This window comes from Heterodontus francisci, chromosome 16, assembly GCF_036365525.1.
Source record: "Heterodontus francisci isolate sHetFra1 chromosome 16, sHetFra1.hap1, whole genome shotgun sequence".
Lineage (NCBI taxonomy): Eukaryota > Metazoa > Chordata > Chondrichthyes > Heterodontiformes > Heterodontidae > Heterodontus > Heterodontus francisci.
In genome coordinates, this window is record NC_090386.1 from 42,844,004 (window position 1) to 42,870,235 (window position 26,232).

General features: G+C 43.4%; 1 protein-coding gene across 1 annotated transcript in view; it reads right to left on the minus strand.

Annotated features, from left to right (window-relative positions):
* The window catches only part of fam210b (family with sequence similarity 210 member B), a 78,428-nt gene extending 57,474 nt beyond the window's left edge, over positions 1-20,954 (minus strand). Inside the window, exon 1 of the mRNA XM_068048140.1 lies at positions 20,549-20,954. Coding sequence (XP_067904241.1) covers positions 20,549-20,758 — 210 coding nt within the window. The 5' untranslated portion in view covers positions 20,759-20,954. The remainder of the gene's footprint in view (positions 1-20,548) is intronic.
* Between the last annotated feature and the right edge of the window lie 5,278 nt (positions 20,955-26,232).

Here is a 26,232-nt window from a genome sequence, read left to right on the forward strand (position 1 = left end):
TAGCCCTGTGAGGCATGGACTTCCAGGATTGTCTTCTTCCTTGGGTCGTAGTATTGCAGGGTACAGGGTTCTGCTGATAATGCTTGTTTGAGAGACTCAAACATACGCTGATGGTCCTCCTGCCATGTAAATGGTACATCTTTCTTTAAGAGCTCTCTCAGTGATGATGCTTTGTCAGAAAAATTTGGAATGTATGGTGCCAAGAAATTGAAAAATCCATGGCAACTCTGTAGATCTTCTTTGTCTTGTGGAATAGGCATATACCATACATCTTTGACTTTGCCTGGGTCAGGACAGATTTCGCAACCTGAACAGATGGAGCCAAAGAAATTGCTCTCACTTACATTCACCTGGCACCTCTTGCTGTTAAAAATGAACCCTTCAGGACGAGCTACTGCCAGTGAGTAAAGATTTTGATCATGCGTTATTTTGGTTTTTCCTATTACTGCAATATCATCAGCAATGCATATACATCCAGGCACGTTTTCTATAATAAAAGCAAAATGTGTTTAATTCACTGCCACTTCTCTTCCAGGAATGCCTACCTTGAAGAAGTTCTGCTCTTCTCTCCGACGGGATTTTCGTTTGTCTCTTTTACCTTGTTCACCTTCATTGCTTTCTATTTCCCTCCTGGTGTTTGATAAAGTGTCTACCAAAACACATTTTCACAGCCACATCTCCTTCCTCAGTGACTGTCTCTGGCTCTGACTTATTCCACGTGGATTCCAACTGCAGTTTCACCCATCATGTTTTGAATCCACCCAGGATTACAGGTATCACCGAGAAATACAACGTTCCTCGGACTGCTATTCTCACCACATCCTGAGATCCACACTCAGTGCTATGCGCCGCCACATGCACACACTGAACCTCTCTCTCCAGCAGCACCGCCTCACCTTATCCCAAAGCTGTTCTACTCCGCAGTTTCATTTCACCTTTCGTCTCATCCGACGCATTAACAAAAAACTTTTTTTCTTCCTTTCAGATGTCAAGGAACGCAATCTCCAGCAGCTGATGGGGCCGAATGCTCCTCCAGATCCTCCTTCTGCTTCACTTCCCTCTGACCCCACCCCTTCTTATCTGACCCCTTGCCATGTATTCACTATACCCTCTGACCTCCCCTTCTCTGATGCTGAACGTTCTGTACTCAGCAAAGGTCTCAGTTTTATCCCCTTACGGCCCAACCTCAATGAATTTCGTGCTCGGCATGACGTTGAGCTCTTCTTCCGTCGCCTCCGCCTCCGGGCTCACTTCTTTGACCAGGAGCCCTCCCCCCGACCAGCAGACCCATTCACCCGCCTCCAGCATTCTCCCTCGACCCCTCCACCCGGCCTCTTACTCGCTCTTGATCTCTTCATTGAAAACTGTCGGCGAGACATTGGTCATCTCAATTTCTCTGCCCCCCTCACTCACTCTAACCTGTCCCCTTCTGAACTTAAGGCACTCCATTCTCTCAGGTCTAACCCCGACATGGTCATCAAACCTGCAGACAAGGGTGGTGCTGTTGTTGTATGGCGTACCGACCTCTACCTTGCAGAAGCTCAACGCCAACTCACAGACACTTCTTCCTACCTCCCTCTGGAGCATGACCCCACCACCGAACATCAAGCCACTGTCCAATGGACTGTCACTGACCTCATCTCCTCTGGAGATCTTCCCTCTACAGCTTCCAACTTCATAGTCCCGCAACCCCGGACAGCCCGCTTCTACCTCCTTCCCAAAATCCACAAACGGGACTGTCCCTGCAGACCCACTGTATCAGCCTGCTCCTGCCCCACTGAACTTATTTCTTCCTATCTTGTCTCTATCTTTTCTCCTCTGGTCCAGTCTCTTCCCACCTACATCCGTGACTCTTCTGACGCCCTACGTCATTTTGACAATTTCCAGTTTCCTGGTGCCAACCGCCTCCTCTTCACTATGGACGTCCAATCGCTCTACACCTCCACCCCCCACCAGGATGGCTTAAGGGCTCTCCGCTTCTTCCTTGAACTGAGGCCCAACCAGTCCCCATTCACCACCACCCTCCTCCGCCTGGCTGAACTTGTTCTCACATCAAACAACTTCTCCTTCAACTCCACTCACATCCTTCAAGTAAAAGGTGTTGCTATGGGTACCCGCATGGGTCCTAGTAATGCCTGTCTTTTTGTGGGATATGTCGAGCATTCTTTGTTCCAGTCCTACTCAGGCCCCCTCCCCCAACTCTTTTTCCATTACATTGATGACTGTATCGGTGCCGTTTCCTGCTCCTGCCCCGAACTGGAAAACTTTATCAACTTTGCTTCCAATTTCCACCCTTCTCTCACCTTTACATGGTCCATCTGTGACACTTCCCTTCCCTTCCTCGACTTCTCTGTCTCCATCTCTGGGGATAGGTTGTCTACTAATATCCATTATAAGCCCACCGACTCCCACAGCTACCTCGACTATGCTTCTTCACACCCTACCTCCTGTAAGGACTCCATTCCATTCTCCCAGTTTCTCCGTCTCCGATGCATCTGCTCTGATGATGCTACCTTCCCTGACGGTGCTTCTGATACGACGTCCTTTTTCCTCAACCGAGGATTCCCCCCCACTGTTGTTGACAGGGCCCTCAACCGTGTCCGGCCCATTTCCCGCACCTCTACCCTCACCCCTTCCCCTCCCTCCCAGAACCGTGACAGAGTTCCCCTTGTCCTCACTTTCCACCCCATCAGCCTCCATATCCAAAGGATCATCCTCCGCCATTTTCAGCATGATGCCACTACCAAACGCATCTTCCCCTCCCTTCCCCTGTCAGCATTCCGAAGGGATCGTTCCCTCTGCAACACCCTGGTCCACTCCTTCATTACCCTCACCACCTCGTTCCCGTCCCATGGCACCTTCTCCTGCAATCCCAGGAGGTGTAATACCTGCCCATTTACCTCCTCTTTTCTCACTATCCCAGGCCCCAAACACTCCTTTCAGGTGAAGCAGCAATTTACTTGTACTTCTTTCAATGTCGTATACTGTATTCGCTGCTCACAATGTGGTCTCCTCTACATTGGGGAGACCAAACGCAGACTGGGTGACGCTTTGCGGAACACCTCCACTCAGTCTGCAAGCAGGACCCCGAGCTTCCGGTTGCTTGCCATTTCAACACTCCCCCCTGCTCTCATGCTCACATCTCTATCCTGGGCTTGCTGCAGTGTTCCAGTGAACATCAATGCAAGCTCGAGGAACAGGATCTGGTTTCTCGATTAGGCACACTACAGCCTGCCAGACTGAACATTGAGTTCAATAATTTCAGAGCATGACGGGCCCCCCATTTTACTTTTATTTTTAGTTATTTTTTCTTTTTTTACATTTTTTAACAATTTTTTTTTAATGTTTATTTCATTTCATCTTAGTTTGTTCAGTTTGCTTACCCACTGTTTTTTTTCATGTTTGTACTTGCTGCTGTTCAATCTTCAGTCCGTTAACACCCTATCTGTACTAATGCTTTGTCTTTCAACACACCATTAACATATTGTTTGCCTTTGCTCCATGACCTTTTGGTCAGCTATGTGGCCTTGTCCAATCTGCACCTTCTCCTTGGTTATCTCTGGCCCCACCCCCGCCTCACTTGCTTATAACCTTTGACATTTCTAATATTTGCCAGTTCCGAAGAAGGGTCACTGACGTTAACGTTAACTCCGCTTCTCTTTCCACAGATGCTGCCAGACCTGCTGAGTGGTTCCAGCATTTCTTGTTTTTATATACCTTTTCGATAATTCTGTCCATATGTTGCTGAAACAGATCTTGACTGACAGACAAGCCGAAGGGTAGTCTCTGGAAACAACATCTTCCAAATGGTGTTCGGAAGGCAGTGATTTCCTGAGATTCCTTAGCTTGGTGTACCGACCAATATCCATGTTTAGCATCCAACTTGCAAAAGAATTTGGCTCCTGTGATCTTGGGATTCAATTCCTCTGGTGTTGGAATCTTGTGGGGTCATCTCTTTAGGGAGAGGTTTAGACGCCTGGGATCTAGACATCTGCTGATTGCTCCAACCTTCTTCAGCATGTAATTGAGCTGCAACAGTCTGTGTGATGATACACATGCCGAATGATGCCATTGTGTTCCATGCCATTCAACTTGCGCTTCAGCTTTTCTTGTATGTGCACGCTGCACTTTCTGGGAGGGTCAATGGAGAGAATTGCATCCTTTGAGGTGTCGTATGGCATCGCCTTTGAAACCTCCTATGGTATTGAACTTGTCCATGTACATTTGTTGTCAGTCCTGGACTGACTCTGCTGTAATGGGTACCTCGGTGATCTCGTGGATAGTCACAGTGTTGAGGTCCTGACACACTCGTAGTCCTGCCACTACTGGTCTGCTTGTGTCAAATAGGTAAAATATTTGTGGTTTCTATGCTGACTTGCCATAACTGCATTGCATTGTCAGCATGCCACTGCAAGGGATGGGTGACCCATTGTATGCAGTTAACTTTGCAATTGTCAGTTAAATCATTAATTTCCAACGACCCCAGTACATATTCTTCAGGATTCGGACTGGTAGGATATTTGCACTAGCTCCCGTGTCAGTCTTAGCCCTGAATGCGTGTTTTCCAACTTTCTTCGGGACATATTAATAGTAGCAAAAGCTTCCAGTTGTTGGACTTCATCAACACAATTGGCTGGATTTTAAAGACCCTCTGCCACTGGGAACAGTGACGGGAGGGAGGGGCAATGAAAATCGGTATGGCAGAGGCCTGCCACTGAGCGCAACAGCGGCAGGCCCCGTACCGGTCTCGATGGCGAGGTCTCGTGGTGGCCGACCCGCTGCTCAGTGAGGGGACCCGCATTAAAATATGTTCATGCCTACTTACCATATAGGCCGCAGCTATTCAGCCACCCCATTCCAAATCTTTATTTTGGCGCCTTCGAATCCCCATTCGGGGAAATGTGGCGTGATACCTGTGGGGAGGAGGAAGGAGTTGATTTTCTCTGTGCAGGCGGGCGGGGGCGGGGTTAGAATGCCTTGGATTGGGCGGTGGGGGGAGGGGAGTGGTGTGATGGGAAGAGATAAAGAACAAAAGGTGCCAAACCTGGGAGGGTGGGGGGGTGGGGGGGGGGGGGGGGAAGGGGGAAGTGGGGCGAGAAGACCAAATTTTCAAAACAGGAATTCCGAGAGGGAAAAAGGCAGGAATGTTGGGATATGCCATGGTGGTGGGGGTGGGGTAAGAGAGTGCATTGAAAAAGGTCATTTTATCCATTTTTCCAAAACTTACCATTAACTGGCCCTTTAAATTTTAAACGTCCATTCAGGGCTGTAAGCCCTTTAAAAAATGGTGCTGCCGCATTGGCACTGGATACCGTTGCAGGCGATAGCTCACCTTCTCCCTCCATGTCATTCTGGCGGGAGGGCACTGCGGCCATGCAAACGAGCTGCCACATTTGAAATCGCAGCGGCTCCATGACGTGGTCCCCATGCACGCCGTCCGCATTTTTTTTTTACCTCCGCTGCCTACTTCGGCAGCACAGTCTTAAAATGCAATCCAATGTGTCAGGTTCACAATGTGAAACGTCTGCTCATCTTCTAGCTGAGAATCGTTCCACTCTGAGTCTTGTCTCAGGTATATTTTGTTGTAGACTTCGTGTATCATTTTGCATTTACGCAGGTCTCTGGTGCTCTCTTTGCTGCTGTTGCCATGCTGCTGCGCCTGTCTTCTGCTTGTTTGCATCCTATTGTGACTTCTGGCTGTGTCTTTGGAGCCATATTTCCTGCATAGGTGGGTCCAGTGTCCTTTTACACCGTGCGCCTTGCACCGATCTTGTAATATCGGACAACTTTGCAATGAGTGGGTCAAACCACACAGCTTGCTTGCTTTTTGTGACCTGGTTACTGTGCCGATACTGTCGGCTGCATCTAGTGCTTGCAGATGCTGTTGTCCGGCTACAATGGCTTCATATTTCCTGCCATCTTCTAGCAGCGCATAAATGCTGTGACCTTTCTTTTTCCCCCAAAAGGTCTTTCTGAAACACTTCAATAGTGCTGAGACAAACACCAGATCAATTATTCGCTCCGACAGCTCAGTTTCTGGAAAAGAAATTGCATTTGTTGCCCTTACTAAGGCATCTACTGATGAATTGATTTATTGATTCATGTGGCGGTTACCTATAGGGCATCAATTCCGGGCAATGAATTCTAAAATTCACTCTTACCTGAAGCAAATCTTCCAGCACTTTCCATATTTTTGTGGGAATTTTCTGGTCCTCTTCATACAAGCCAGAGATATTGATTCTGTATAACTCCTCATTTCCAACTGCTATCAGTATTTTCACAGCCTGCTTCTCTGGTTCTGCAACTGCTTGGTCAATGAAGCATAACTGTATTCTTTGTTTAAAATGTTGGAACTCAGATAAGTTATCAATGGCCTTCCAGTTCATGCTGGGAAATTTGATATCCATCCATACTGCCTTATAGTTAACATTGTTCAGTTCTGTGTGTGCCTTCAGCAGTATGTTTTCGATTTGTGGCTTTAAGCCTGTTTTAAAACTTGTTCTATTAACTCTATGCAGTTCCCCTTTAAGAAATTATTTTCAGGCTAGCTGCTTTGATGGAGTGTAACAGGTGCTTGACAGTGTTTTATGTTATTCTCTTTCAGTACTTGGCTTGCATATTTGCACAGCTGTTCAAAGGTTTTCCCCTTTGCTTTATTTTTGCTAGAGTTTATTTATTTTCTGCATGCTTGACTGGTTAAATGATTTTTTTTATCAGCTTGACTGCTTTAAATGGAGTCTCGGGGGTTTCCCGCGCTTTTATCCACTATCGGACTTTGTTTTCAGTTTGCACACTTTTCAGAGTTTCCCCTTTTCTTTCCTCGCTCACACAGAGCTTTTTTAAAAAAATTTATTCATGGGATGTGGGCGTCGCTGGCCAGGCCAGCATTTATTGCCCATCCCTAATTGCCCTCGAGAAAGTGGTGGTGAGCTGCCTTCTTGAACTGCTGCAGTCCATGTGGGGTAGGTACACCCACAGTGCTGTTAGGAAGGGAGTTCCAGGATTTTGACTCAGCGACAGTGAAGGAGCGGCGATATAGTTCCAAGTCAGGATGGTGTGTGACTTGGAGGGGAACTTGCAGGTGGTGCTGTTCCCATGTATTTGCTGCCCTTGTCCTTCTAGTTGGTAGAAGTCGCAGTTTTGGAAGGTGCTGTCTAAGGATCCTTGGTGCATTGCTGCAGTGCATCTTGTAGATGGTACACACTGCTGCCACTGTGCGTCGGTGGTGGAGGGAGTGAATGTTTGTCGATGGGGTGCCAATCAAGCGGGCTGCTTTGTCCTGGACGGTGTCGAGCTTCTTGAGAGTTGTTGAAGCTGCACCCATCCAGGCAAGTGGAGAGTATTCCATCACACTCCTGACTTGTGCCTCGTAGATGGTGGACAGGCTTTGTGGAGTCAGGAGGTGAGTTACTCCCTGCAGGATTCCTAGCCTCTGACCTGCTCTTGTAGCCACAGTATTTATATGGCTACTCCAGTTCAGTTTCTGGTCAATGGTAGCCCCTAGAATGTTGATAGTGGGGGAATCAGCGATGGTAATGCCATTGATTGTCAAGGGGAGATGGTTAGATTCGCTCTTGTTGGAGATGGTCATTGCCTGGCACTTGTGTGGCACGAATGTTAGGAATGTTAGAGCTGTTAGGAAATGAATTATTTTTTTTAACTCTTCAAAAGGATTTTGTTTAGAAACCTGATTTCTTGATTGTGGGCACAATTACTCATCCAATCACTTGCTTTTCAGCCATGCTTCTGTTCTATGGAGCTGTTCTCAGCCTTCAAAAGGTATGTAACCTTTCTTTCACTCTTTTCAGGAACTTGTTTTAAAGTTTCTTCACCTGTTGCTTCAAATTTGCTCTTCTGTTTTGTGTATGGCTTTTAGTTTTTGTTTGCTGTTTTACCCATGGTCTTCAAGCTTATAGCTTATCTTTTCACCACCGCTGCCACCATGTCATGAGTTTCTTTGTGTCATCTTAGCAACACAATGATGTATGTGGATTCCAGTTCCTTGAAGATCTCTAGAAGATTTACTTACAGCTAAACTAATACACACAATACAGAGCAAACTATATACAGAACCTTTATCCAGGGAGTTACGGTGCAAAGCGACATGGCTTCCAGTCATATGACTACATCCTGGTATTTAGCTCATTAGCATACTGAGTTCTTAAAGGGACATCACTCTTTGAGTGATCAAACAACAAAGCTTATTCAATTATTGACCTTCAATAGTCTCCAGAGTGACTCACAAATTGACCACTGCATTCAGGCACACTGATCCGAGTCAGTGCTGAAAGTTATTCCAGTAAGTTTCCAGCTATCCAAAAGTTTATCATATTCATTAAAACAGTCCGCAAAGCTCAACAGCGTGGAAGTCAGCAAGGAATAGAAAGTTTTCTTTTTTTGTATGCATTGTATGCACTAAAGACAAAAGAGATTGCAGGCTTTGAGAACATAAGCACCAAGGCCATTGAGACCAGTAATTACTTTAGGATCAGGTTTTTGAAGGACATGTTATTTCTGATACCCATTTAGCAAAGGTGCCAGTGGTAGCACTCTCTCTCGAGACAAAGGATGTAGGTTTAAGTCCCACTTCAGACACTTGACGTGACACGACGGTGCAGTATTGAGGGAGGGTTACACTGTTGGATGAATTGTTAAACTGAGACCTTGTCTGCCCACTATAAAAGATCTGATGGCACATTCGAAAAGCAGGGGAGTTCTGGTTACTACTTATCCCTCAATCAACATCACCAAAAACAGATTAACTGGTCATTCTGTTCTTTCTCCACTTAGTTCTGCAATACAAGCTTAGTATTTCTTTCAAAGTGCCAGTGAAATGCAATGTGGAAACAGACCAATCTCACAATGAATGTTTTACTAAATTCTATCAGTTAATCAGGACAAAATCGATCTACATCACTCAAGCCTCTCATTGCTAGCCTACCATAAAACCTAGCAAATATGGCCAATACTCTCAACACAAGCCCTCTCCACCCCTTTCCAGAGGGAAAAAAACCTACAAAACAAACTTACAACTTAAAAAACACAACATACAAGGAACACAAATGAATATACACTCTCCAGGCCTTTGAAAAAAAAATCAATACATGTGTCGAGAGTACGAAGGCAACGCAGATTGTTATGGGATTAAAAAAATAAATTTGGGACTTTGACAACAGCATCTACATTAATGAATGAGGGAGTGCCTTGTAAAACAAAAGCGAATCATACAGTTCTGGGCTTAATTATCAGAGCTTTGTTCTGATGTATTGGTCAGGTTGTTATCAAACGGACAATCCTGGCATTTAAAAAAATCCCTGTCTAATGATGTTGATTGATCTTTTGTCAGAACATTAGATTAGAGATACAGCACTGAAACAGGCCCTTCGTCCACCGAGTCTGTGTCGACCATCAACCACCCATTTATACTAATCCTACACTAATCCCATATTCCTACCAAACATCCCCACCTGTCCCTATATTTCCCTACCACCTACCTATACTAGTGACAATTTATAATGGCCAATTTACCTACCAACCTGCAAGTCTTTTGGCTTGTGGGAGGAAACCGGAGCACCCAGAGAAAACCCATGCAGACACAGGGAGAACTTGCAAACTCCACACAGGCAGTACCCAGAATCGAACCCGGGTCCCTGCAGCTGTGAGGCTGCAGTGCTAACCACTGCGCCACTGTGCCGCCCTACAGTTCAAGCATTTCATCTTTCTACAGACAGCCTGTTTGTGTCAGTTTATGATTGGCCTTACAAACCCAACTTTGGTTTTTGCAATGCAAAGCTTTCTTGAAAGGCTTGTTTATAACCACATCCATGACTTGGCACTTGGGTGATCATCCTTCCTCCGGGTCTTATGGCCAATTCAGGGTTACATTGACAAATGAGACTCTTGACAGATAAAGCTAAATGAGTATTGAAAGTAGTCATTGTTAGTACAACACATTTATATAGCATTTATTTCATCTTCTATCCACATAGTTCTTGCCTGTCCTGCTTTGAACCCTGTATCATCCAATGCTTTTCTGGTGCAACTTCATCTTCAGGTAAGCTTTTTTGGCTTCAGCACTGCAAACAGGGATAGTTTCCTCCAGTTCCAACATTACTGGAATGCACTGTTTTAACAGTTGTTAATAGTAAGGACTCCCCTTTCATTCACCACGGTTCTGTTAGGCCTATCACAATGCAGAGAAATTCATCCACACTGATAATTTCACCTAATGGATAATCATACTATTTAAACAGCCTTGTTAAGGACCTGCCATCAGCTTGCCAGATGTGCGAGTGCAAGAAACTGCATGAGTCTTGCAATCGTCCAGCAGGACTGGCTAATTGTTGAACAGCACTGTAGTAAAAGAAACAGATGCACTTCATAAAACAGGATCCTCGTCCTTAGCTGATATTGAACTCGTGATCAGACCACACAGTGTACTGCCTACGTTTTTCCTTTGTGTGGTCTGGTGGCATGTCTAACTATTTTATCACTTATACGATCACTCATGCATCAGATGTTGCTGTCATTATGTGGGCATTACACTGGTAAACTGGACAGGCCAGTGAAGGCACAAATATCGAATCCCTGGCCTCAGCTCAAACTCAAATTCAAAAAGTGTAACCCATATAATCACAGGGAAGTAATTTATAATCAGGACGTTTTACTGAACCTTTCTGTCACAATCAATTGTCAAGCATTGTCAGGGAGAAACTTTCCATGGCAGTCAGGTTGGCATGTGCTATGCATGAAATGCAGAGAATAAAAAGCTGAAGATTTCCTGACGCCATTTTTGGAATGCTGATTATAGTGGGCATTTAGACATACAGCATACTTGAGACAAGAGTTCACAGAACATTTTATTAATATGCAATTAAAATATTGGTCCATTGTGGTAGACAGTCATAAACTATGTCAGAGATGTAGTGCCCATCTTACCCAGAACTCCATGTTTGAATCCCTCCAATCAGGTTTCTGCCCCTGCTGCAGTACCGAAACAGCTCTTATCAAAGTCACACATGACATCCTACGCAACTGTGACAAAGGCAAACTATCCCTCCTCATCCTTCTCGACCTGTATGCAGCCTTTGACACAACTGATCACACAATCCTCCTTCAATGCCTCTCCATCGTCATCCAGCTGAGTGAGACTGCACTCGCCTAGTTCCATTCTTATCTATCTAATCGTATCAAGAGAGTCTCCACCAATGGCTTCTCTTCCCAGTCCTGCAGTTACATCTGGTGCCTCCCAAGGATCTATCCTTGGACCCCTTCCATTTCTCTTCTACATGTTGTCCCTCAGCAACATCATCCGAAAACCTGATATCAGCTTCCACGTGTATGTTGATGACACCCAGCTCTACCTCTCCACCAGCTGACTCACGACCCCTCCAGTAGCTCAAATAGTCAGACTGCTTATTGAACATCCAGTACTGGATGAGCAGAAATTTTCTGTCTTTAGTCCACAACACATACTCCGCTCCCTTGCCATCAATTCCATGCCTCTCCCTGGCAACTGCCTGATGCTGAACCAGACTGTTCACAACCTTGGTGGCATATTTGACCCTGAGATGAGCTTTCAATCACATAGCCGCACCATCTCCAAGACTACCTATTACCACCTCTGAAACGTTGCCCATCTCAGCTCACCAGCTGCTGAAATCCTAATTCATGCCTTTGTTACATCCAGATTTGACTATTCTAATGCACTTCTGACCTGCCTCCCACATTCTACCCTCCGTAAACTTGAGGTCATCCAATGCTTTGCTGCCTGTGTTCTAACTTGCACCAAATCCCATTCACCTATCACCACTGTGCTCGGTGACCTACATTGATTCCCAGTTAAACAACACCTCAATTTTAAAATTCTCATTCTTGTTTTCAAATCCGTCCATGTCCTGGCCACTCCCTACCTCTAACCTCCTCCAGCCCTACAACTCTCCGAGATATCTGCACTCCTCTAATTCTAGCCTTTTGAAATCCCTGATTTTTAATCACTCCACCATTGGTGAGCATGCCTTCAGCTGCCTAGGCCCCAAGCGCTGAAATTCCCTCCCTAAACCTCTCTGCCTTCCTACCTCGCTTTACCCCTTTAAGACACTCCTTAAAACCTACCTCTTTGACCAAGCTTTTGGTCATCTGCCCTTTATATCTTGCGTGGCTCAGTGTCATATTTTGTTTTATAATGCTTTTGTGAAAAAAATTTGGGACATTTTTATTACGCTAAAGGCGCTATATAAATAAAAGCTGTTGTTGCAGTTCAACTTTACATTTTGATCCAGCAAGGCAATTTTTCTGCCATACACATATGGAGAACTAGTATAGACAGCAGGAGTATCCACGAGAATTCCATTTGAATTAATTTACTTAATTTCCTCACAACACACTTAGCATGTCAAAATCCTGTGGAGATTGCAGTGTGTGAATCCGGTATCTACATGTGGTAAACTTCTAATGTTAGCCAGGCTATCAGAGATACTTCCCAACAAGAGCAGAGAAAAAATATATATTTTGTGCCGAAAAGCAAACTGAGTGCTACCTAGTGGTCATCTCAAAAATAAACACAGCAAAAGGAGAGTTTGAGCAGTTTGCTTTATCTCTTGCTCAGTTAAGCAAAATGACCCAGATTCTGTGGGGTTGGTGGGGAGATGGTTGATGAAATGTCGGCGATCACAGTGATTACCTCTCTGAAACTGACAAACTTCAGCATGTTGGGCATATGCAGATTAGTGCAGAAATTCTGAAGTTGCAGTGTCACTCAGGGCTCAGACACAGGCTATGCTGTGACCCCGCCCAGAGCTGGCAATCATTGAAATCAGCGAGAATTTCAACTTTCCCGCTCCCACATCCCTGTTAGAAATCCCATAAAAAGTTACATCTTGTTCAATCAGGTGTAACTGGGTTTTTAACAGCAATGGGATTAATAAAATCTGGTGAACAGAACTGACCCTGAAAAAATAATTTTATATTCGTAGAGTGATAAAAAGAATTGTTTCCAAAATAAAAGGAGTCAGGAGGGCTAAAACGGGTCATGAAAAGTCATTGCAAACAGGATTAAGGAAAATCCCAAGGCTTTTTATATGTATATAAAGAGCAAGAGGGTAACCAAGGAAAGGGTTGGCTCACTCAAGGACAGAGAAGGGAATCTATGAGTGGAGCCAGAGGAAATGGGCGAGGTACTAAATGAGTACTTTGCATCAGTATTCACCAAAGAGAAGGACTTGGTGGATGATGAGCCTAGGGAAGGGAGTGTGGATAGTGTCAGTCATCTCGTTATCAAAAAGGAGGTGGTGTTGGGCGTCTTGCAAAGCATTAAGGTAGATAAGTCCCCAGGGCCTGATGGGATCTACCCCAGAATACTGAGGGATGCAAGGGAAGAAATTGCTGGGGCTTTGACAGAAATCTTTGCATCCTCATTGGCTACAGGTGAGGTCCCAGAGGACTGGAGAATAGCCAATGTTGTTCCTTTGTTTAAGAAGGGTGGTAAGGATAATCCAGGAAATTATAGGCCGGTGAGCCTTACGTCAGTGGTAGGGAAATTATCAGAGAGGATTCTTCGGGACAGGATTCACTCCCATTTGAAAATAAACAAACTTATCAGCGAGAGGCAGCATGGTTTTGTGAAGGGGAGGTCGTGTCTCACTAATTTGATTGAGTTTTTTGAGGAAGTGACGAAGATGATTGATGAAGGAAGGGCAGTGGATGTTATCTATATGGACTTCAGTAAAGCCTTTTACAAGGTCCCTCATGACAGACTGGTACAAAAGGTAAAGTCACACGGGATCAGAGGTGAGCTGGCAAGATGGATACAGAACTGGCTCGGTCATAGAAGACAGAGGGTAGCAGTGGAAGGGTGCTTTTCTGAATGGAGGGATGTGACTAGTGGTGTTCCGCAGGGATCAGTGCTGGGACCTTTGCTGTTTGTAGTATATATAAATGATTTGGAGGAAAATATAGCTGGTCTGATTAGTAAGTTTGCAGACGACAAAGGTTGGTGGAGTTGCGGATAGTGATGAGGATTGTCAGAGGATACAGATCGGTTGGAGACTTGGGCGGAGAAATGGCAGATGGAGTTTAATCTGGACAAATGTGAGGTGCATTTTGGAAGGTCTAATGCAGGTGGGAAGTATACAGTAAATGGCAGAACCCTTAGGAGTATTGACAGGCAGAGAGATCTGGGCGTACAGGTCCAGAGGTCGCTGAAAGTGGCAACACAGGAGGATAAGGTAGTCAAGAAGGCATACGGCATGCTTGCCTTCATCGGTCGGGGCATAGAGTATAAAAATTGGTAAGTCATGCTGCAGCTGTACAGAACTTTAGTTATGCCACACTTAGAATATTGCATGCAATTCTGGTCGCCACTTTACCAGAAGGACGTGGAGGCTTTGGAGAGGGTACAGAAGAGGTTTACCAGGATGTCACCTGGTCTGGAGGGCATTAGCTATGAGGAGAGGTTGGAAAAACTCGGATTGTTTTCACTGGAACGACGGAGGTGGAGGGGCGACATGATAGAGGTTTACAAAGTTATGAGCGGCATGGACAGAGTGGATAGTCAGAAGCTTTTTCCCAGGGTGTGACGAGTCAGTTACTAGGGGACATAGGTTTAAGGTGAGAGGGGCAAAGTTTAAAGGGGATGTGCGAGGCAAGAACTTTACACAGAGGGTGGTGAGTGCCTGGAACTTGCTGCCATGGGAGGTGGCGGAAGCAGGTACGATAGCGACGTTTAAGAGGCATCTTGACAAATACATGACTGGATGGGAATAGAGGGATACGGTCCCTGGAAGTGCAGAAGGTTTTAGTTTAGGCAGGCATCAAGATCGGCGCAGGCTTGGAGTGTCGAATGGCCTGTTCCTGTGCTGTACTGTTCTTTGTTCTTTGTTCTAAAGTTTTAATATTTTAGCTCCTACCTTCACCCATGTGTATGCCCAAATCTTTAATTTGCTCTATGTAAAAATGCTTAAAAGCGATTTTACTTTACTGCTTTTTGTTTCCTGTTTGGGGGTCTGAAACTCCTTTCTTGTGATTGGCTGCTTGAACAACCTGATGACATCATTCTAACTCCACACTGAGAATGGCCAGTAAAGAACACTGCAATCAGTTGCAGTACAATTTCCACACAGTAAGATCCCACAAGCAACAATGTGCTAATGGCAAAATAATTTGTTTTTAAAATGATGTTGGATCAGGGATAAATGTTAGCCAGGACACCAAGGAGAGCTCTCCTGCCCTTCTTTGGATAGTGCCGTGGGATCTTTTACATACACTTGAGGGGGCAGACTTGGTTTAATGTCTCATCTGCAAAATGAATGTAGCCAAATACTAGAGCGGTAAAGAAATAATTTAAACTAATTCATTTGACTTGCTGCATGATCATAAAAATATACTGAGTTCAGTTAACACCTGGAGCTACAACTGCATCATTTAGGCATGCAGAGCAAATCCCACCTGCCCACACCTTTGGCCTCTATTGTGCATTAGCATTCAAAATTCAAATGCACCTGTTCACACTGCTTGTAGCACCCAAGCCTCAGTGTCTTTCACAGTCCTAGCTTTACACAGCCCAGTGTTGTATAACAAAGTTGCAGCAGTTGATACAACAACCAGTTTTTCAAAGCAATTTTATCATTACAGCAAAGTCTCTACATAATTCTCTTCCTGACATACAGGAAGCAAAACAAGACTTGCATTTTATAGTGCATTTCACAACCTCGGGACATCGCAAAGCCACTTATAGCCAATGAAGTACTTTGTTCAATTGCAGCCACTGTTGTGGTGTAGGGAAACACGGCAACTAATTAGCAAACAGCAATGCAATAAATGACCAGATGTGGTTTTTTTTGGTGCGTTTGGTTGAGGGATAAATATTGGCCAGCACACCATGGAGAACTGACCTGCTGGTCTTTGAATCATGCGGTAGGGCCTTTATTGTCCACCTGTGAGGACAGACAGGGCCTAGACTCATCCGAAAGACAGCACCTGCAATGGATCAGCACTGAATCATGTACTCAAGCCTCTGTAGTGGAACTTGAACCCATGACCTTTTGACTCAGAGATGAGTACACCTCCACTAAGCTGCAACTGACACCTTAACATACCACTTGAATATCTATCTTCTGAACCAATGTGCCATTTCTACCACATAGTAGTCACTTCATTCTACCCCAGATCTCCTCAAATAAATGGATAATTACCCAATAATCTCTATATATGATTTAGAAATAAAGATATAGGGGAAAAAAGTCTTGCATTTATGTAGCGTCTTTCATGACATCCCAAAGCTTTTTACAGCTAATCATGTATTTTTGAAGTGTAGTCACTGTTGTAAGGTAGGAAACACGGCAGCCAATTTGCACATAGCAAACTGCCACAAACAGCAAGTGATAATAACCAGATAATCTGTTTTAGTGATGTTGATTGATGAATAAATATTTGCCAGGTCACTTGGGGTTAAAAATAAAACAAGAGCAACATTAGACCGGTCATGAGATTTCGATCCCAAGTTTCCAATCTCAGACAGGCATTCAGGAAACAACAAAAGATGAGGCAATTTCCCAGGGGGTGAACATTGAGGAGTAAAGTTACATGATTGACTTTATTGCACCTCAGTGGCTGCATACACAGTGGTATTGGAACAAGTAAAAAGAAAGCAAATCAAGGAAGTAACTCCAAACACTTTTTTTTTGGGGAGTGGGGAGAAGGGAGAGGAGAGGAGTCATCCTCCATTGCTTCCCCCTCAACCAGAGACTCAAAACAAAACTTCTGGCACAATAAGGTATTTTTTAGATTACATATTTCACAAGATGGTTAACCTTACCTATAAAGTTGTTGTGAGAGATTTTGAGCACTTTTGTAGCTTAACTCTTACAAAATTCAGCTGATACAGATCTACATCAGAAGAAGAACTTCTCTCAAGCTAGCCATTTACTCCAAATTCTCAAGGCAGGCTAAGTGTGAGCAATGCCATAGTGATCTGCTAAGTTTAATATAGCTGTAAATAAATAAGTATATACTGCAAAGCTCCTTATACTTTTTACTTCCACAATAGAGAGGCACTTTGTTCTTAAAATGCTCTTCACTGGGCCTTTTACTTCAGACTGGGAAGGAGGATAACAAATGTGTTGAACTGCGTGTGGTTTATCTTGAAAGAATTATTTAGCTATTAGGCAAGTCAAAATAAATCAAACAAATATTACAGCTTGATCCTGTATAGTCCATTATCAGTTTTCATTATTGTCCAATGGTTGCAAGTGTACAGATATGATTCTATTTTCTAAATTTTCCTCTCTTGGGAACAATGACACCTGTAGGGGTGCTGTTTATTTGGCCACAGCACCATACTGCTAGCTTGCCCAAAGTCACTGCTCTAAGAAATTTGTCATGTCATTTGGCCACAAAGTTACTACAACTGAGCACAATCTTGTCCTGATCGGACGTCCATATGCATAGTTTGTAGCTGGTGGGGGTGGGGGTGGGGAGGCGTCATCAAATGGCAAACAGGATGCAGGATCCTGGCCATTTGTCTCTCCTCTCGAGTCCACTGACATTGACACCAACTGCAGCAATGCCAGCGTGATATCAATTGACATCTACTGACGTAGCGCAATGCAGTGAGGGCCGCAGTAGATAATGGAAGCTTCCACTTTGCTGATGTGCACATGATGTATTTAGCCTCAAGCCCTGCAGGCATAATTGTACTGAACCTATTTCATCCAAAGCTACAGGAGGTTTTGACCCAGAACACATTATTCTGCTTTATCCTCCAATCACGAGTCGCCAAAATAAAGCACATCACAACTGACTAATCATTTCTGTTTAAACTCCACCCCTGGTCATAATTCCTATGTGACAAGGGAGATCAATTTCATGGGCCATAAGTTTCACATAGAATTACAGGTTCTCAGCTTCGTTATTTCATTAATAATTCCCAACACAAGACCACTGAAAAGTTGGGAGTGTGAAATGAGCTCAGAGTATAATCAGGAATAAAAAAAACCAACACAGAAATGAGAAAAATGAACTCATTAAAATTATTTTGTTACTGGGACATAGTTTTGTAACAGCATGATATACATTATGAAATTTCTTGTGCATTATACTATGCACAAGTTTCAATGGAAATATTGCATAAAAATATTGTGACCACTGCTTTGCACCACTTCATTAAAAGTAATATTAGCTCATAAATTAAATTATTAGATTAACCTCTCAAGATATTGGTCAAGTCAATATGAATATGTTCACTTAGCTTATCATTAGATCAAGAAAAACAAAATAAAAGTCCATTCAGTCCATTTCATTACAATAAAAAAATCACAGATCCACTCTGCAATAATTCATTACTGATCTATTCTTCCCATCAACTTTACCATTTCTAATTAAATTACTTATTCTACTAATGTAGGTTTTTACTATTACAATTTTATACTGGATACAATTTTCTAATTTTAAGTTTCTCAATTCAAAGGAATGTTATGTTTTGTACAAAGTTCACAATTTCAACATGTACAGCACTAAAGTACTGCTCACAGATGTTTCATACCTCATCATGCTCACATGGACTGGCTAATGTGAAGGTTCCTCCACATTTTCACAGTGCTCTTTCATCATGGTATCTGTGACATTACCAGTGATCACAATCCCACAACGTCTGGTGGTGATTTTCCGCAATGAAACATAAGCACATGTTTGAACTTTACTCCACCCCCAAAAAAATGATAAGCAACATATTCTGACTCATGAGAAAATAATTTTATTTCTGTCCTGTATGGTTTTAATGCCCGTGAGTCAGTGTTGTTTGTGGTAAAGTATCTTACAGTATATATATACATTTATTGAATACCCATAAGAGACTCATTTTATGGTTAATGATTGCAGAGTTATTTTACATTGTATTAAAATTTGTAATTGATCCAATACTTCACTCTGATCTGCCATGGACCTGCTAGACTGCTGCCAATTATCTAGCATCAGAAAGGTCATGATTACACATTAACTGGAAATCGTCTGTGCTGGGATTAATTTGTTAAAACAATTTCATCAGCCTTCAAAATGCAGCCAGGAACTTACATGAAGAAGTTTCAGGTGTATTATGCCATGCATGAGCTTCATTGGAAATCCTGCAGGCAACATTGTGTGATCACTGCTCAACACCATGTCATGTAAAATTAATATTAGCAACTAAATCAAATAATTTGATTCATCTCTTAAGCCAACATATGTGGGTTTATGAATCCTTTACTTTTCCTTCAGATCACCAAATAAATCAAAACACCAACCAATTCTGTTAGATATGAACTGTAATGTTTCCATAAAACTGAGCTGGATGGGCTCTTAAATCCCATAATAAAGTCCAACCAGCATTTTCACAGTCTTTACCTTAGTCATTTTGCATAGGAATACATAGCAATTATCAGTCTGTCATCACTTACTCTGCTTACATGTTTCATCTGTCATCCATCAGTGATTGAGTTCATTACCATTTTGTTCAGTCCATGTTCCTTTCCTATTGTTCATTTGTAAACCTTCAGGTCCTTAAATGCGATTTATATAAGCTATCCCTGTCCCAAGACACATGTTTCACTACCATAAAACAAGTATTATACTGTAGTAGCAAAGTTTCACATAATCGGACTGTGATTCACAAAGAAATACTCATTTATTCTGCTGCAAGGAATTAGTACAAGGTATACAATTTTAATGGACAGGCTGAATGGCCTACTCCTGCTTCTATGTTCCTCTTTTGGTCAACCCAAAACCAAGTGATCTCAGAAGATAATGTATTTTAAAAAAAAATGAAATCCAAGATACCAAAAACTGTAGTACAACATTATTTCTGTTCTGGAATATAACACATATTTTCTATTAAATTACAAAAGTAGTTTGGGGCTTCGTTGCATATTTAACATTTTTCTGTAAGCAGTTTGGATTCCACTTTCAAACAAAGAAATACAGTAAACTAAACCACACCTTAATAAACCCAGCCTCACAGGCACCACTCCACATCCCCCAGCAAGCTTTAAGGTTATCTTAACTTGCAGGCTGCGGAGGAACGAGATATCCGCAGACTTATGTCTTATCCTTTTCCAATCCGCTAAGAAGCCTGAACTCCCTGACTATGGGCTCTCTCGCTGTTGACCTTCGACCAGCCAGTGCGCTGCATCTGACAACTAATAGCATTTACAAAAACTCGGCTGTGCCATTTTCATATTTTTTTTCCCTGGCTGCTGTTGGTTTAACACATTATTTAAAAACAACTGTAGCTGGGGAGCTCCAGACACAGGCTGGAAATTGTTGGAAGATGCATTTGACATTTGCTAAATGATCGAATCAGCTGCGGTTACATTAAAAAAAAAACTTTCTACCCCTGCTGAACAAAAGCAGGTTCACATGTTAAGCAAACAAGAGTTTGAGACCTTTTTTTGTTTTGTTTTGTTGTGTTTTGTTGCCAGCAGACTCCCGCCTACAGCACTGCAGCCGGCGGAGTTATCGCAGCGAGAGCCTGGCAATGTCTATGATCTTAACATTACAAAGCCGACAACCGCTTGCTCACCGTACACAGCCCTCCCAATGCACCGAGGCGGGCGTCTGGCCATCTCTCCCCGGCTGCACAGCCCGGTCCCATGCTGCTGTGATTCCCTCTGGCGGTCCGGGATCCCCTCCTGACAGCTGCGCCGATCCTGGAGGCGCGGGCTCCTTTCCCAAAGCATTTATGCAACAAGGCAAGGCTTTGCCTGGACTGGAGGAGAAAGGGTGAGAGCATTGTGGGCTGTTTCTTTCCTTTTAAACAGCAATGTTCTCCTGTCCCTCTTACCCAGTGCAGAGACAAGAAGAGTAAAAGTCCCAAGGAGAAGCAGGAGTGTCTGCTGCCCAGGATCCTCACTATTGCTCTATCTGTCTGCACTCCGCGTGATTCAGCTGTTGTCAGTTTGACACCAGACCCTCCTCCTCCTTCCACCTCACCGAAAGAAATTTACAACCAGTGCCTCATTGGCCGGCACTTCTGATGATTGACAGGGAGCGATCCCACGCACGTTTAAAGGCAAAGTCCCATCAAAGCATGAAATTGTAGGATGTCGATAATAAACTACCAGCGAGGCGCAAAAACAACAACAACCAAAAAGACATCGGTGTATGGAAACTTTTTGCACTGAGACTGAATTAAATGCTCCTTCCTCCTAGAAATAAATTGGCTTAAAATAAACAGCGAGGGGAGGACGGCGCAATAACCTCTGAACAGCATGATTCTGAGATGGCACAAATAATCGCAGTGTTTACACATTTACCTTGGAATTACAGGATAACTTCTTCAGTGCCGTCACGGCCTAGATTAAAATGCAAATCCAATGGCAGAACAGCCTGCCCAATAGGTCAGGAACGTGCCCAGGTTCCAGTAATGAAATCTGCTGCTTTTCTTAGATCTTGCTTTCCACTGTCCTGGATGATAATAGGAACGGCAGTTACTTCCTGCAGTTGCTGGAACTAGGGCATTTGTGCGAGTTAGAATATTTATAATGATTCCAACTCATTGAACATAAATTATATGTGGCATATTAAGCATAATATGTCCAAGTCTACAGAAGATATTTTTTGTCCTCGCCCTACTGGGAAATTTAAAAAGTTTTTAATTGAAAAAACTGGATGAAGGGTCAAAATGATACAGCATACTCAATAGGATTTTATACAGTATGCGGCACAGTGGTTAGCACCGCAGCCTCACAGCCCCAGCGACCCGGGTTCAATTCTGGGTACTGCCTGTGCGGAGTTTGCAAGTTCTCCCTGTGTTTGCGTGGGTTTCCTCCGGGTGCTCCGGTTTCCTCCCACATGCCAAAGACTTGCAGGTTGATAGGTTAATTGGCTATTATAAATTGCCTCTAGTATAGGTAGGTGGTAGGGAAATATATAGGGACAGGTGGGGATGTGATAGGAATATGGGATTAGTGTAGGATTCGTATAAATGGGTGGTTGATGGTCGGCACAGACTCGGTGGGCTGAAGGGCCTGTTTCAGTGCTGTATCTCTAAAATTAAGAACTAAAACTATAAAGGGACTGGTGATTATGTGACAGTAACCATAAGACTTTTTTAAAAAGGTGTAGTGCAGGAGGACTGTCTCCTGGCTGGAAGAGAAATTGGCTAACTGGCGAGGTGCCATGTTTGGTTCACACCCTGTAAAGACCTGCTCACATGGCATGCCTGCACCCAGTATTATGTTACATTGAAAGGAGACAGCAATTTTCCTGGTGCCTGGGTGTTGACACCATAAATTCAAAACAAATAAATTCAGTGCCAACTGAGGCTCCATAGTCGGCTTTTGTAGAACTAAAAACTCTGTTATGGAGGTTCCTGATAGCTTAGTAAGAAATTGCAATGATTGGTTTGGTACTGGAATCATAGAATGGTTACAGCACAGAAAGATGCCATTCAGCCCCTTCAGCCTGTGCTGACTCTCTGCAAGAGCAATGCAGATAGTCCCATTCACCTGCCCTTTCCTTGTGGCCCTGCAATTTGTTCCCTTCATGTACCCTATCTAATTCCCTTTTGAAAGCCTCTATTGAATCTGCCTGCACCATCCTTTCAGGCAGTGCATTCCAGATCCTAACCACTCGCTGCATAAAGAAGTTTTTCTTCATGTCGTCTTTGGGTCTTTTGCCAATCACCTTAAATCTGCGTCCTCATGCTTCCTACCAAAATTTATCACTTTGCACTTTTTTGCATTAAATTTCCTCACCTATGTATCTGCCCATTCCACCAGCCTGTGTATATTCTATTGGAGTCTATCATCAGCCTCCTCACTGTTCACGACACTCCCACATTTTGGGTTATCTACAAATTTTGAAATAGTACCCTGTACACCGAAGTCCAAGTCATTAATATATATCACGAAAAGCAATGGTCCTAGTACCGACCCCTTTGGAACACCACTATATGCCTTCCTTCAGTCTGAAAAACAATGATTCACTGCTACTCTCTGTTTCCTATCACTTAGCCAATTTTGTATCTGTACTGGCACTGCCCCATTTATTCCATGGGTTTCAACTTTGCTGGCAAGCCTATTATGTAGCACTTAATTAGATGCCTTTTGGAAGTTCATATAAACCACGTCAACTGCATTGTCCTCATCAACACACTCCGTTACCTCCTCATAAAACTGAATCAAATGAGGCACATCGATTAACAGAATAAGCTCAGTTTAGATTCTGGACTGCATTGAGTTAGTTAATCTTTGCTGTGGTGGCATCAAGGACATTGCCATTGAAGTCAGCACCCCCAAGTTAGGGAGGAAGCTCTGTTGCAAGTGCATGTGTGTGAGGTCACCTTAGATATTATATCCACCCCATTTTATTGCCATTAAAATGCCTTTATCTCAGCTTGCATATGCAGAATGGTCACCTGGGTCAGATGCCAATAATTGTGGACAACAAGAAAGGGGAAGGTTTGAGAGCAGTGAAGTAAAATGAGATTAGGGCTGTGCCTTCTCATCATATAAGTTTATTGTTAATATGTAATTAATCATTTTATCACTTTACCTGTACTGTTGTGACATTTGCATCCTTTATATAATCATTAAATGGATTGCTAGCTATCATTGATCATTGATACTGCATATTTATCCAGGTCAAAGCCATCTCAGTACTAGTTGTAGCAGCATGGTATGTGTCGAAATTTGACAGAAAAGTGGTTATTTAGTTTTTCTAATTTAAAAAGTAGCAAGTTTCAATAAACCAGAACAGCAGTGGCAGTTGGTAAGATATCTGGCATTCAATGCCTCAAAATAGTTTTTGGAAGTCAGAATCTACGTATAATTGTAATTCCAAGGCATTCCATTATATGAGTTGACTTCAATTCTTGGCCTTCAACTTTAAACAGTAGAAAATGGTGCTTCATGTCTATAAATTTAAAGAAGTATAAATCATGAGTCCACTGTAAGAGATGTTCTGTTAATTACAAAATTTCTCTGAACTTTAAGTTTTTCTTGGTACGTGGCAGTTTCTGCATTGTGCAGCCTTTTAATCATCTTTGCATCTGCGTTTGGCCTCATTTACCTTGCAATTTTACCAGAAATTTTGATGGAAGCGGACATAAATTCTTGCTAACATTATGACCTGGAAGAATGTGTTCAGTTGCATCTTTTGTTTCTTTTTAAGACTGAGAAGCTTCTGTTTTTGAAGTTAAATTACATGTGAAAATTTGGGATCGAGGATAGTGTAACTCCAAGTTTAATCATTTGTGTTGTGTGAGTTCAGCATCCCAAACAAAGCAAACACAACAATTACCTTTTCCCTCCACAAAGAGGAAAAAAAAATCTTCTGATTCATCTACAAAGCATTAGGTTCATTTTATAGTTGCCTCTGTCCTTGTCTCTGCCTTTTGTTCATCAATTACATCTTCCGCTTACTTACAGAGATGAAGGTATTTTACAAATGCGGATTAAATTTGTAAAAGTTACAACTTTTTTCAGAATGTTTAAATACTTAGTGCAGTGAAGAATTGGCAGTTCAACTTTTAATCACATCTGTACAGTGTGCAGTATTGGTCTCCTTATTTAAGGAAGGATGTAAATGCATTGGAAGCAGTTCAGAAAAGGTTTCCTCCAGACTAATACCTGGAATGGGTGGGTTGTCTTATGAGGAAAAGTTGGACAGGCTAGGTTTGTATCCCCTGGAGTTTAGAAGAGTAAAAGGCGACTTGATTGAAACATATAACATCCTGAGTGGTCTTGACAGGGTGGATGTGGAAAGGATGTTTCCTCTAGTGGGAGAATCTAGAACTAGGGGTCACTGTTTGGGCCGCCCCGATCACATGGAGTGGGTGGGCTGTCCATCCCTGGCAATGGCGTCAGCTGCCTGTGCACATTCGCTGATGCCATTTTTAAAGGGCTGATAGACCTACTGGCAAATATAAATATTTAAAGAAAGATTAAATGAAATTAAATAAATACATCTCTTTTGGCCTTCTCCCACCCCTGAATAACAATTAAATTATTTGCTCTTCCTCCCTAAAACACTTACCTTTATCTTCTGACCTTCCCTCCCACCAATTGCACAAACTTTAAAACTTCCCTTCCCACCATCCCCTACACACATGATGTTAATTTGACCCTGTCCCCACACCCCATACTGAGAAACTGACCTCTTCACCTCTCCCCACCAGTGTTGTGCCTCATTTCTCTGGATGGGGATTCGAATGCGCAGCAGTGCTGGCCACTGGAGTGAAGATCGCGGCTGGACATCAGGAAGCAAAGAGAGAGTAATTAATTCAGGTATTTTAATTTCTTTAAATATTTAAATTGCGGTGCCATTGCCAAGTGGCGGGGGGGTGGAGAGTGGGGGGGCGGGGGCCACACTGCCTTGCCACCGACGACCGACGGCAATATCAGGCCGGGCCCTGCCTGTGTTAGGGTCCATGGCGGGCCTCATTCAGGGCCATCTTCAGGCCTCCCCCCCACCACGGATGTCAATGTCGAGGACTCCTTAAAATCCAGTCAAGGTGTTGCCCATTTAAGACAGAGATGAGGAGAATTTTTTTCTCTCTGAGGGTTGTGAGTCTTTGGAACTCTCATCCTCAAAAGGCGGTGGAAGTTGAGTCTTTGAATATTTTTAAAGCAGAGATATATAGATTCTTGATAATCAAGGGGTTGAAAGGTTATCGGGTGTAGGTGGGAATGTGGAGCTGTTACAATCAGATCAACCATGATCTTAAAAGCAAAATACTGCGGATGCTGGAAATCTGAAACAAAAACAAGAAATGCTGGATTCACTCAGCAGGTCTGGCAGCATCTGTGGAAAGAGAAGCAGAGTTAACGTTTCGGGTCAGTGACCCTTCTTCGGAACTGACAAATATTAGAAAAGTCACAGATTATAAACAAGTGAGGTGGGGGTTGGGCAAGAGATAACAAAGGAGAAGGTGCAGATTGGTCCATCTCTGACACTTCCCTTCCCTTCCTCGACTTCTCTGTCTCCATCTCTGGGGATAGGTTGTCTACCAATATCCATTATAAGCCCACTGACTCCTACAGCTACCTCGACTACACTTCTTCACACCCTACCTCCTGTAAGGACTCCATTCCATTCTCCCAGTTTCTCCGTCTCCGACGCATCTGCTCTGATGATGCTACCTTCCATGACGGTGCTTCTGATATGACCTCCTTTTTCCTCAACCGAGGATTTCCCCCCACTGTGGTTGACAGGGCCCTCAACCGTGTCCGACCCATTCCCCGCACCTCTACCCTCACCCCT